Raw genomic sequence first — 13,548 nt, 5'->3', positions numbered from 1 at the left:
CAACGTTTGAGGGGTGCTGTTGACGGTGGTGCTCTTGAGAGATGGAGGAAGTCGCGAGCAGACCGAAGGAGGCTGTCCTGTCTGCTTGCCTCAAGGCGGCGGCTGGCTACAGGCACGACTCCGCACCATCTTGTGCGCTTCCCGCGTGGTGACTCTGGTTCGACGACCACTGAGCTCCTCGAAGTCCTTGTTGAGACACAAAGCTGAAATACGCCTCAGAGCCGACTTAAAACATTTATTTTCTTTAATCATTAGCTTGTCTGTTTTCTTGTCTGTGTGGAGACGTCTCAAGTTAGGGTTATAGATTTACCTCAACTCTCATTTTATTTCCGTGCCTTACTTTCATTAAATTTATTATCGTGCATTTCATTTGTTGTATTGTGGATTTTCCTTGTCGTGTATGTTTAGTTATTTGTGGGTTTGAGAAACAAAAACCCCATGGCGGCTGTCCGAGCAGATAAGGCTTCGGGCCTCTCCTGCGCGCGCCAAAGATAATCCTGCCAAGTTTCGAAATACGCCTCGGAGTTAAAGCTCGTTTCGGCTATCCGTCATCCCCGGCGACGTGACAATATCCTTTGGAACATACCGTAATGAATTGATCATGATCGTGCAAACGTGCTTAGATTGCAGTCGATATTTATTAAAGACACAATGATAATAAATCATTCAAATGGGTTGTCCTGTGAGTGTTCCCATCTGAAGCCCTTGTTCATGTTGCTGATAACCCATGTCGGCCATTGTCTACTAATGTCCTTGTAATTCATGTACAAAGAATGCTGGTATCTACTTGTGTCTTTGTCCTGCATATGATACTTGTACAAGCCTCCCCCTTGAGCCTCAGATCAAAGTTAAAAAGTTGTAAACAAATGAGGAAATTTTGGGGTGGGTGAGGTTGACGTTTCCACGGGATTTTGTAATTTTTAATTGTTTGCATTTCTCCATGTGATGGAACATACATGTTCATGTTTAAAATCATACCTTAGGCATTGCACAGACCACGAATATGTGTCCCGCAGGCATTGGGACCGAATGGGACTTTGAGGGAAATTGTAGAACGCGAAAAGGATCGAAATGTAATGCAGCGCAACAAGCTGGATTACCTGACAGTGGTGGCATCAGGTAAGAGTATAGTTTATCTTACTTTTACCTTTGGTCTTTCCTTCCATTACTGTATACTCAAACATATTCATTCAGTTTCCTGAGTATATTACACCCACCGTAGTGCTTTGATTAAGCAGTAGCACAAAAAACCTGCTTATCTGTAAGGTATGACAGAAAGAAAAGGTTTGAACAGCAAAAACTGAAACACAAGAGGAGGACTTTTGCCTTATCATACCTGTGTTATATTCACTTCTCACCATCAATTTACTAATACTTGAAATTAAAATTTTCATTAGCCTATTCTGTTATTTGAAGGTTTTAAACAAAATTACCTTTCATTATAGGTAGTATTATAGACGCATTATGCCAGTGTCTGATAAATAGGACAGCTTGGAAGCAAGCGTGCCATCTGGTGATGTGTTTGACTCTATCTGAATCGAATGTAAATAACCTGTATTTTTTTCTTGGAATACAATGTCGAGGCTCGTGGAAGAGCTAGAACACACAACAGATCAGAACATAAAATAACGAAAAGAACAGTAGAAGAAGAGGGGGTAAGAGGGTGAACACACCCACTATGGGGTTGAGGGACAAGAAAGAGAAAGACTTGCAAAAAGAAGGGATGTGGCGAAGATTCAGGACAAGGAGAGGACACAGGAGGTGAACAGCAGCACACTCGCAATCACAAAAGTGGAAGGAAAAACTTGAAAACGAGGACGAGGTGGGATTGGAGAGGGTTAATAGGGTATTGAAGATCACTATTGTGGATGAGGATGACTTGAATGCTGGTGAACAGCTGTCTTGAAGACCTGGAGGAAAGAATGAGATTGAAGAGATTGAGGAAGTTGGATCCACAGGCGGGGGAAAAGGAGGAGTGATTGAGTGGAGGTGAGTAGTGAGTCTGGATTTTGGGAGTTTCACTAGAAGGGGATTACTGGCAGACAACATGTGCCCTGCAGAAGTCTATGGAAGTTGGGGGGTTAGACCATGGAAGGGGCAGATTGTGCAAGACCAGAAAGGAGGCCGTTGAAGACATCGGGACTACCAACCTATCTGTAATGTGAGTGATAGGCCCAGAGACTTGTCATTGATTTGTCTCTTGATCATGAGGAGGGCCAAGTATTTTGAAGACCGTTATTTAATTATTTTGAATTATTTTGAAGACCTGACGAAGATCAAGCTGAACAAGGTGTGAGATGGGGCACCCATCCGAGAAGGGAGAACAGTACTCCATCAAGCAGCGGACGAAGGCCTTGTAGATAGATAAAAGTTCAGGTGCGCCAAAGAAGGACGTCGCACAATGCCAGATGTCGAGTCGGTGCCTGGCTTTGCAGGCCAACTTAGAACTGTGGTTTGCCCAAGAAAGATCATGGCTGATAGTGAGGTCCAAAAGTTTGAGTGACTGAACTTTTTCAAGAGAATTGTTAAGGAAGTAGATGGGAAAGCTTGCAGATAGTCTTTTCAAAGAGACAGAGTGAGAGTATGATATTTGTGAGGATTGAAAGACAAATACTGAATGTTTGATCAGCTCATGATTCTATCATGGTCTGCAGAGAGAGAAGAGGCTGCTGCTCGCCTAACTGAATAGTGAGGGATGTGTAATTTCCCCAGGATCCAGTATCACTCCTTGAAGTCTATCAACAAAGGTTTATTGCAAGTGAAAACCAAAGTCATTCAGCAGGAGCAGTAATCACAGAAAACATCTCGATAGCCGGCATGGCAAGCTCCCTCAGCTCCACCCTTCCAGATCCGGATGTATATTGTTAAAACTTCAAATAGCACAAAAAAGCAAATTAACACAATTAACTTGTAACAATATCTCACAGGATGTTACGGCAGAGGGAGATGTCATCAGCAAATACATAAAGAGGGTTTTCCAGAGAGTCAGATAAATCATTGATGAAGATTCGGAATCGGATGAGGCACAGAACACTTGGGGCACTCCAGTCTTGATTGAGAGAGGAGATTAAAGGATTCTGTTGAGAGCCGCACATTGGTTACGAGAGTAAAGGAAGTCGGTAAACCATGCGTGGAGTTGGCCATGGATTCCACAGGCAAAGAGTTTGGAGAGCTAGGTGGGGTACTGGACCCACCCACCTAGAATGCTTAAGAGATGTCTAGAGATGGCCCTCATTTCATGTTTGAGATTGAGGGCCTCCATCCATTGTTGTGAGAGCAGAAGCAGCATGTATAGTTGAGTGACTGGGTCTGAATCCGAAATGATGGTGTGAGATGGGACCATTGAAGTAAAAGAAGGATTTCATGTCAACTGCGATGATGGGTTCCATGACCTTGTTGGTGATTGGAAATAAGCTAATGGGGCAAGGGAATCGGTTTTTTCACCTTGTTTATGTAATACAGTGATGATGGCTGACTTCCAAGCAGATGCAAGATGACCGAGTGCAAATGGTAGGTTGAGCAGAGCAGACAGAGGATTTGCAAGGGCAGATATTTTAGGATACATATGCTGATGCCATTCTGGCCAGTTGCAGAGTCAGAGTAAAGGTTTGAAAGAACTTTCTCAGGTGCAAAAGACACACCGTCCAGGAGCAGTTGTGTACGATTAGGTAGGATGTGTACAGACAGTGAGGGATTGGAGACACAATATCTGGAAGCAAACAGAATTGAGTCATTCAGCCTTCACACGTGTGGAGTCGGCTGTGGTGCCATTTGATGAGAGAAGGGATGGAAGGAGAGCATACTCCGAAGGCAGACTTATCAAGTTTTAGAGGAGTTAGACAAGTTTGAAAGTTCATTTTTACGGTTGGACAGATGTTGTTGTCTGATTCTCCTGAGTTGCTGGCTTTGTGGAGAATCTGAGGTTTGTCTTCGGTCGGATTTGCGCAGGATAATGTTGACCCAAATACGGTGCCTGTGGAGATAGGGCAGCTTTCCTGCTTTACATACATGTGCATTGAAAGATTCTTTGGTATCATTAACATCCGGCACCCTAACCGCTAGGCCTGGTGTTGGCTTAGTGGTTAGAGTGCCGGTTTGGGATCCTAGGATCCTGAGTTCGAATCCCGGTCGATCGCCGAATTAACGCCAGGGGGGTTGACTCAGCCTGTCATCCTTCCGAAGTCGGCAAATTGAGTACCAGTTTGCTGGGATGAATGATCCTGGTGTGTACCCCGGTTTAGAATAGGTACACCGTATCCCTGCGCATCGTAAGAGGCGACTGAGGGTTGGCGTCAGGAAGGGCATCCGGCCATAAAAACATTGCCTCAAAAAGGGAACCATGAGGTCATGGGGCCACAAGGCTAACCCCCGCTTTAGCGGGGAAAATGGCCTTGAAACGATCATTCATTCACATCATTGGATGATTGATTTTCTGATCACATATTGCAAATATTGTCAATAGATTACATGGGAGATGAAAGTAAGATGTGCATACAGTGTAAATACCACCTAATTTTGATGTAAATACTTTTTATGAAAGTTATGTAAATGCTCTTAGGAAGGTATGAATGTATTAGGAAGGTATGTAGCATCGATGGCAGAGTAGTGTGCATGGTGCTTCATGGCTTGTAGGCATTATCACTTCCTTCCTTGTTGCAATTTTAAAAATGCCAAATAAAGTCGACTTAGCACTGATAGCATTAAGGAAAACAAATACAATACAACTCGTGTTAATATATTATTTACTAGCGAGGTACCTGTGCTCTGCATGGGATTGTGCCCAAATGCAAACAGATAATGTGGCAACGGCGAATGCCAAAGCATGAACCAATAAATTCCACATTCCTGTAACACCTTCAGTCGAACACCAGCCATGGACAGCTGTTTCGTGAGTGGCTTGGGCAAAAAACAGCGACTGCCAAACCATGAACCAATAAATGTGGGTAATGCTTCTATGTATACGCGGTCAATGGCGAAACTTCAAATGCCGAATCCACGAATGTCACGATGGGAACCCTCACATCATCCTCATTCTCCTTTAAGCTCAATATCTGTATATTTTCATTCCAAACAGCATCATTCCAATCACAATTGAATCCGATACCATGAATACAACAAAACACAATGGTACAAACACTCATCAGGTAAATGAATATAAATGCCGTTCTGATGTGATAACCAATACATGAGCAAGGGCAGATATGAAACACTTCATACGGATGGAAATTCAAAATCATAATATTGTATTGAGGAATGTATGAAACCTCCCACCCCCCCTCCCCCCCTCCCTTAAGGCACCTGCTGCTGGGACCCCAAAAGGTTTCACCCAAAGTTTGCTGGGACTAGCCCCAAAACTGAGGCAGTGTTGCAGGGACGGATGGACAGACACTCCTGCTTTATAATTTAGACATTACTGGCTGAGACTGTGTCCAAATTTAACTGTGATACGGTGCCATCTATATATTACATATGCAATAACAGCCAAAACCCTCCACCCCCTCAACTCCCCTTCCCCCCCACCCTCTTTTTTCCACATTCAATTCTCCTTTTCAATAAATATATTTTTCCCTCTATACTCCATTTCCTTATCCCTTCTCAAATCCCATAACCTCCACTTTTCCACCTTTTGTCCCTTTCACTTTTCGCATTTTCACTCCACACCTCAATCTCTTCTTTCCTTGTGTACGTGGTATGTAGATGGCTCCAAATTAGACATTTTATTCATGGTATAAAATGCATTTGGCTGACCTTGTACATCTTTTGATACTGAAATCATGAAATTCCTTTTTTTGTGAGGAGGAATTGCTGTTGGGAATAGTCAACAACAACAACAACATGCATTTTAAGGCCATGTTCCCTGCTCGAGCGGGGGTTAGCCTTGCGGTCCCCATGACAATCTTCTCCATTTTGCCCTATTTTCTGCATCTCTCCTTGTTAACCCCCTTGCCCGCATTTCTTCTTCCAACCATCTTTAGCCAAGTCTTTCTCGGTCTTCCCCGTCCTCTACTTCCTTCTACATTAACTTCCATCACTCTTCTCAACCAGTCACTTTCATCCTTCCTCAATACATGACCAAACCATCTCAACCTGTTCCTCTTCACAGCATCAATCACAGGCAATATTCCCATCATCTTTCGCAATTCATCATTTGTCTTCCTCTCTCTCTCAACGATACTCCGCACATCCATCGAACCATTCGCATTTCCACCCTTTCCAGCCTTCGTTGCTGCTCTACGTTCATTACCCATGTCTCGCTCCCATAAATCATAACACTTCTCACACATGCAGCATACACCTTTCCCTTCAGCTTCAGCGACACTCTCCTCCTCATCAGCACGCCACTCAGTTCCCGAAACTTATTCCATGCTCATCTCACTCGAGCAACCGTTGCCGAGTCTGATCCACCTTCTCCATTCAGCATGTCTCCGAGGTAGCAAAATGTTTTCACACCTTCCAGCTTCACGCCGTCTCCAAGATCCAACTCAACATTTCCTCCATCTGCAGCTCCCTCTGTGCACACCTTACATTTGAATGTAGCTGCCACACTGGTTAATGACCCTCTCAGACCACTACATTTTTGATGAACCCACTCAGCGCACATTGTACACTGAATGGAGTTCACTCCGACACCCTTCCTACACACAGCACAGGGCCACTTCCCAGTTCTTTCCACCTCACCACATGCTTTACCACTTGCCATCACCTTTGTCTTTCCGATATTCACCTTCAGACCTTTTGTCTCCATACATTCCTTCCACTTGTTCATCTTTTCCTTCAGTCCATCCATACTTTCCGCAATCAACACCAGATCATCTGCATACAACAACTCCCACGGTAAACCCTCCTTTACGGTCTGAGCCAGCACCTCCATCACAGCTACAAATAGTAGTGGACTTAGTACTCCTACCCTGATGCACTCCCACCTTCACCTCAAACTCACCACTGTTCCCGTCCTTCGTCCTTACAGCTGTGCGTGCTCTTTTGTACATTGCCATCACTACTCTGATCAACCATTCCTCCACTCCTAACTTCCTCAATGCCCATGTCAATACTTTGCGTGGAACCCTATCGAATGCTTTCTCCAGATCAACAAACCCAAAAAACAACTTCTTCCTCTTATCCATGTACTTCTCCTGCAACTGCCTCACAATGAAAAGCGCATCTGTCGTTCCTCTTCCTGGCATAAATCCAAACTGCATTTCGTCGATCTTCACTTTCTTCCTTATCCTCCTCTCCAACACCCTTTCCAATACCTTCATTCCATGCTCCAATAACTTTATCGCTCGGTACGAGCCACACTCCAGAGGGTCACCTTTCCCCTTGTATAGAGGGATGAGGGTACTCAGTTCCCAATCCACTGGAATGCGGCCTTCTTTCACCACCAAATTACAGATCTCTGTCATTCTCTTCACACCCCAACTTCCTGCTGCCTTCAACATATCTCCCACAACTCCCGTCGGCCCTCCCGCTTTTCCACTCTTCATTGCTTTTATCGCTTCCTCAACTTCCTTCTCAGTTATCTTCTCTGCCGGTCCTAAAACTGGGTTACTCTCTATGTTGCCATCCCATTCATTCTCTGTATTCAACAGCATTTCCATATATCTTTTCCATCTTCCTTTAATTCCATCTGGGTCGACAACGATTTGTCCCACTTCATCCTTCAAGCAACTCACCCCCATCACATCACACCTCTCTTTTGCTATCTGCTTTGCAATCCTGAATACTGCTTTCTGACCCTCTTCCGAATCCAAGCGTTCTCCGAACATTTTCCTACATGCCTCCTGCGCCTTTGCTACCTCTTTCTTTGCAGCCTTCCTGGCTGCCTTGTAACTTTCATGCTCTGCTGTTTCTGCTCCCGTACCCTTCGCCTTCTGCCACTCTTTGAACTTCTTCCTCTTCTCGTCAATCCTCTTTCCAACCTCAACATCCCACCACCATGTTTCCGAGTGCCTCGGTGGTCCTTTTGTCCATCCACATACCTCACCAACGGCTCCCAACAGACTAGCTTTCATTGACATCCAACCACTTTCAAGCTCAACCACATCATCCTCTACCCTACTCAGCCTCTCTTTTAATGCCTCCCTTACTGTCACCTCTTTCAACCTCCACACCTTCATTCTCGGTTGGTACTTCACCCGCCGAGCTCTCCTCGCACCTTTCACCCTTATGTCGCAGACAACCAAGTGGTGCTGTGAAACAGCCTCCTCCCCCGGGATCACCTTAGTGTCCCGGAGGTGCCCCCTATCTCGCCGACGCACCATCAGGTAGTCAACGGTTGTCGTCGACCCACCTGACGTGTATGTAACAAGCTTGTTGTCCTCTTTCTGGAACTGAGTAAATAGTTGGGAATAGTCGTGCCTTGTTTTTTATTCATATTTATAATCTGACTCTCTTTCCACTCTTTGTGGCTCTTTACACTTCTGATTAATCCTGAGAAATAAAATTTACTGTTTCTGTGAAATTAGAGAAGTGTTTTTATTTTCTGCCTCTCTCATTGCTTCCTTCAATTAAATTAACAAATCAGATCACTGATCACTGGCACACTTTATTACCTTCGCAAAAGCGGAAGGTTATGTTTTGATCGCTGTGTATTTATTTGTATGTCTGTGTGTGTGTGTGTGTGTATGTTATTCGCATAACTCAAAAAGTATTCAACCGAATTGCATGAAATTTGGTGGGATGATTGGTTATTATACGGGACACATTTGATTAGATTTTGGGAGCAATCGGGTCAAAGGTCAAGGTCAAGGTCACGAAAAGGTCAAAATCGTATTTTTACCATAGCGCGGTCAATTTTTATCCAATTGGCATGCAACTAATGCCAAAATGTTCAGAATTCAATGCCCGATCTTGTGGTATACGACATGACCCAGTGAAGACATTACCCTTGTTAGCGGTTGGGGGTCAAAGGTCAGGGGGGTCACGACCTTGCAAAATGTGCGTTTTTTGTCATAACTCGGTCAATTCTTATCCGATTTGCATGAAATCAGCACCAAACTGTTCACTGTTCTGTTCCCTACACTCCCATGCCAAGTACAGAACAGTAGCTGCGGCGAAGGTATGCGCTCTACCGAGTGCCCGTTCTAGTTTGCATAATAAAATCATGGAGGTGTTTTAACCATGATTATATCAACTAGGGCATGCCCGTACGTGGGTGCAATGCCCGTACGTGGGTACGTGGGTGCGAGTACGGTGACAACCCCCCCCCCCCTCTATTTACATGAAATGGTTTGGTCCATGAAATGTTTTGGTCCATTCGCAACGCCAAAGCGAACGGCGAACGCTTTACATGAAATGGTTTGGTCCATGAAATGTTTTGGTTCATTCGCAACGCCAAAGCGAACGGCGAACGGCTTGCGAGTACAGTGACAATCCCCCCCCCCCCCCCCTCTATTTACATGAAATGGTTTTTATTAGTTTTAAAACATAGTTTAACGCCAACATAGCGCCAACATAGTTTGCAAACGTGAAATAAATGAATACGCTCTCAAATGTGCCATCCGAGGCAGAGTGTGTTCGCCACGTTCGGCACACGCGATAGCTCGCTGCTCTCTGATTGGTTGAATCGTTTTTTGGACATAGCTCGGTAAGTAATTGTCCGATTAATATGAAACCTTGAAAAGGCACATCCTCGGGTCCCCAGCAATATACCTGGCAAGTTTAAAGTATATCGGACCCGTGGTTGTCGAGAAACAGCGGTCACAGACAAACAAACAAACAAACGTACAAACAAACAAACACACAGAGATTACTGGAATTATAGATAGATAACACTAGGTGTTCCTTGGGATTGAGAAATATTAATTTGAAGTTGTCAATCTCAGTTATGTCACTTACGTCGATCTTATTGTTTATTCCAATCTTTTTTGGGGGTTGGGCGGGTAGGGGGGGGGGGGGGGGTTACCATGATCCAGTTGAACAAGTATGTTGACTTTTGCTTATAAAATAAATATTGTACTTTAACACTTGTAAAATGTTTAAAACGTGTGCTTACAGAGATCAGAAATCAACTGCACGACGAAGCCAATCATGTGAACAAAACGGAAAGGCAGCTTGAAGGCCAACAACAATTGTTCCAACAAATTCTGGAAGAACTCAATCGTATTCGTAATGGTGAGGTAGTTCTAGAGATTATTTTCCTGTCGCATTTGACAACATGTTTGGACCACAAAATGGTGAGATGTTATTAAATCACTAGACTTTCCCCTCCTCACCCCACCTCCTCACCTCCTCACCTCTCCACCCCAATCGCACCCATTGTGTGTGTTTAAATAGATGAAACTTTGCTCATTACATTTTTGTTTCTTCATTTATAAGATCTAAGGCTAATGCAGGACTTGTGACACAAATAAAGATATATATAAATATATACAGTCACGTGAAAAAGTAAGTACACCCCATGTAAAGTTTTGACTTTTTCAACATATTTCAACATACAGCTATTTGATCTTCATTTCAACAATATTGATAGATAAAGGTGATATAATATAACAAATATCATGAAACATTTACATTTTGTAGTCCATTGTATAATTTAAATAAACATAAATGCAAATTTCGCATGTGGAAAAAGTAAGTACACCCTTGGCTCTAATAGGTGGTATTGCCCCCTTTGGCAGAAACAACCTCAAGGAGGCGTTTCTTATAACTGTCTACCAGTCTCTGACATTGACTGGGAGAAATCCACCGAGCCATTTCTTGGTGGATTTACTGGTATGTTTAGGGTCATTGTCATGTTGCAAGGTCCATCTTCGGTTGAGCTTCAACTTTCCGACAGATGGCCTCAAATTATCCTCAAGCACTCTCTGGTACAATGCAGAATTCATCGTGGATTATATGATGGTGAGCTGCCCAGGCCCTGATGCAGCAAAGCTGCCCCAAACCATAATATTTCCACCACCATGCTTTGCAGTTGGTATCAGGTTTTTGTGGTCAAATTAAATGCTGTCTTTGGTTTTCGCCAAACATGTCTTCTGGTACTGTGGCCAAATAGCTCTACCTTTGACTCATCTGTCTAGAGCACATTGTTCCAGAAGTGCCGGTCTTTGCCTTGGTGTTCATTGGCAAACTTGAGTCTTGCCCTGATGTTCTTTCTGGACAGCAAAGGTTTCCTCCTGGCACACCTCCCATGTAGATCAAATTTGTGCAGCCTCTTTCTAATGGTAGACTCGTGCACTTTGACATCAACAGTGGCAAAAGCTACCTGTGGGTCCCGTGATGACATTCTGGGGTTCTTCGAGACTTCTTTCAGCATCTTGCGGTCTGCTCTTGGGGTGAACTTGCTGGGGCGGCCTGGCCTGAACAAGTTGGCAGTTGTTTGGAATCTTCTCCACTTGTAGATGATCTTCCGGACAGTCGAATGATTGATTTCAAATTGTTTGGAGATCTTTTTAAATCCCTTCCCAGACTCGTGGGCATCTATAACCTTCTTTCTGAAGGCCTCAGAGAGCTCTTTTGATCTCGGCATGGTGACGCCGCACACTTCAACAACAAAGAGCAAACCAAACTAAATGTCTGAGGTTTAAATAAGACAGGTTCCTCCAAGATCCTCTCTCACGATGTTCTAATCATTTGCACCTGAGCTGGTGCACCTGATTCTAATTTTAGGTATTTGAAGTCGTGATAAATGGCAGGGTGTTCTTACTTTTTCCACATGTGAAATTTGCATTTATGTTTATTTAAATTATACAATGGACTACAAAATGTAAATGTTTCATGATATTTGTTATATTATATCACCTTTATCTATCAATATTGTTGAAATGAAGATCAAATAGCTGTATGTTGAAATATGTTGAAAAAGTCAAAACTTTACATGGGGTGTACCTACTTTGTATATATATATATATATCCACACACGCACACACACTTGCAGAAATATACATTGGACAACACTGGACGTGACTTCAGACAAACACCGACGGTGACCTTGGAGGAAGTAACACTCCATGATGCACTCTGGGTGGTGGTGATGCCAACTTGTGATGTCAGCAGGGCTATTAAGGAGAAATCCCCCTTCCCCTCCTCACCTCTGACCCCTCATCCCTCTTCCCTCTGTCATAGGATGCCAATCCCTTAGGTTTATCTGTGGTCTATCCTCTAAATACCAGGCTCAGTGGCATAATGGTTAGAGCATCCACTCTTGGGCATGCTGCCTCTGCTCACCCAACAATGGATGGAGACGCTCAATGTTATACATGAGATCAGGGCTGTCTTTCTAGACATGTATCGACCTTTCAATATGATACAGTCTATAATCCCCCTTGCTGTCCAAACTCTCTGCCTATGGCATCCAAGGACAACTCCACTCTTGAGTTACTGTCTTCCTCTACTCTCATAGCCAATGAGTGGCCCTCAACGGAATCCTTTCATCTCCTTTCTCTGTCAAGGCTCGAGCCCCCCAAGGTAGTGTTCTTAATGCAGTCCCATTCCTAATCTACATCAACGATTTCTCTGACTCTCTGGAAAATCCTCTTTATCACTTTTCCGACAAATCCACCCTCTGCGATGACTCTCGTATCATTCAGACAGGCAGGCTGCAGCCTCTTCCCTCTCTTCAGATCTTGACAAAATCACAAGCTGGTCAAACACTTGGAATATGTCTTTCAATCCTGACAAATCTCACTCTCACTCCCTCTCTCCGAAAGAACCGTATGGCAAACCCTCCCATATACGGTATTTTCTTAACAATTCTCTTCAAGAAGTTCAGTCACTCAAACTCCTGGGTCTCACTATCAGCCAAAATCTCTCTTGGGCAAACCACATTTCAAAGTCCAAAGCCAGCCGCCGACTGGGCATCCTCCGTCATGCAAAGTCCATCGTTGGCACACCTAAAGTCCTATCCGCCTACAAGGCCTTCATTCGCAGCATGATAGAGTACTGCTAACCCTTTTGGGCTGATGCCCCTGCCTCACACCTTGCCCAGTTTGGCACCGTGGAAACCATGGCCTTCAAGATTATTGGAATATCCCGCGATTAAGCTGAGTCTATAGGCTGACCACTTTCCCTTCACACACAGGTTGGCGGCCCCTAGATGTCTTATTCCTCTTCCTCTCTGGTCTTGCACCCTCTGCTCCTTCCATGCTTTTTTCCTACCTCTTCCCCACCCTCCCCCCTCCCCAGGTTCCCAGGTTTTGTGCAGGGCGCATGCAGTCTTCCATCAATCCCCTTCTGGTTAAACTACCTAAATCCAGGATCACTGCTCACCTCCACTAATTAATTCCCTTTTTTCCACCTGTGGAACCAACTTTCACATCCTCTTCAATCGCATTCTTCCCTCCAGGACTTCAAGACAGCTATTCACCACCATCTCAGATCACCCTCCATCCAAAACTATGCTCTTTTCTACCCCTGTTAACTTCCCCCACCCTTCCGGCCCCCTCCTCCACCCCTACGTGCAAGCCCACCTCCTTTCAAATTTCCAGTTTTTCCTTCTGTATCCATCTTATCCACACCATGCGTCTTCCCCTGCCCCTTATTCCTCCCCACACTGATTATTTGTCCAAATCCCCCTCTATTTTGTCCTTCAAACCTGCTGTTGGTGTTTCC

The 13,548-nt window shown here is 44.3% G+C and overlaps 1 protein-coding gene across 3 annotated transcripts in view; it reads left to right on the top strand.

Moving 5' to 3' along the window:
• LOC137436665 (laminin subunit alpha-1-like) overlaps positions 1 to 13,548 on the top strand; it is a 296,063-nt gene that overhangs the window by 215,885 nt on the left and 66,630 nt on the right. For all 3 annotated transcript variants that reach the window (XR_013624965.1, XM_078786676.1, XM_078786677.1), the window contains exons 41-42: positions 1,017 to 1,119; positions 9,997 to 10,113. Coding sequence is in view for 2 of the 3 variants with exons in the window: in XM_078786676.1 (XP_078642802.1) it covers positions 1,017 to 1,119; positions 9,997 to 10,113 (220 nt within the window). In the remaining variant the exon portion in view is untranslated. The remainder of the gene's footprint in view (positions 1 to 1,016; positions 1,120 to 9,996; positions 10,114 to 13,548) is intronic.

Source organism: Myxine glutinosa, chromosome 11 (genome assembly GCF_964187855.1).
Source record: "Myxine glutinosa chromosome 11, kmMyxGlut1.1, whole genome shotgun sequence".
Classification (NCBI taxonomy): domain Eukaryota; kingdom Metazoa; phylum Chordata; class Myxini; order Myxiniformes; family Myxinidae; genus Myxine; species Myxine glutinosa.
Note: the sequence above shows the minus strand (reverse complement) of the source record. Positions and strands in the feature narration are given on the sequence as shown.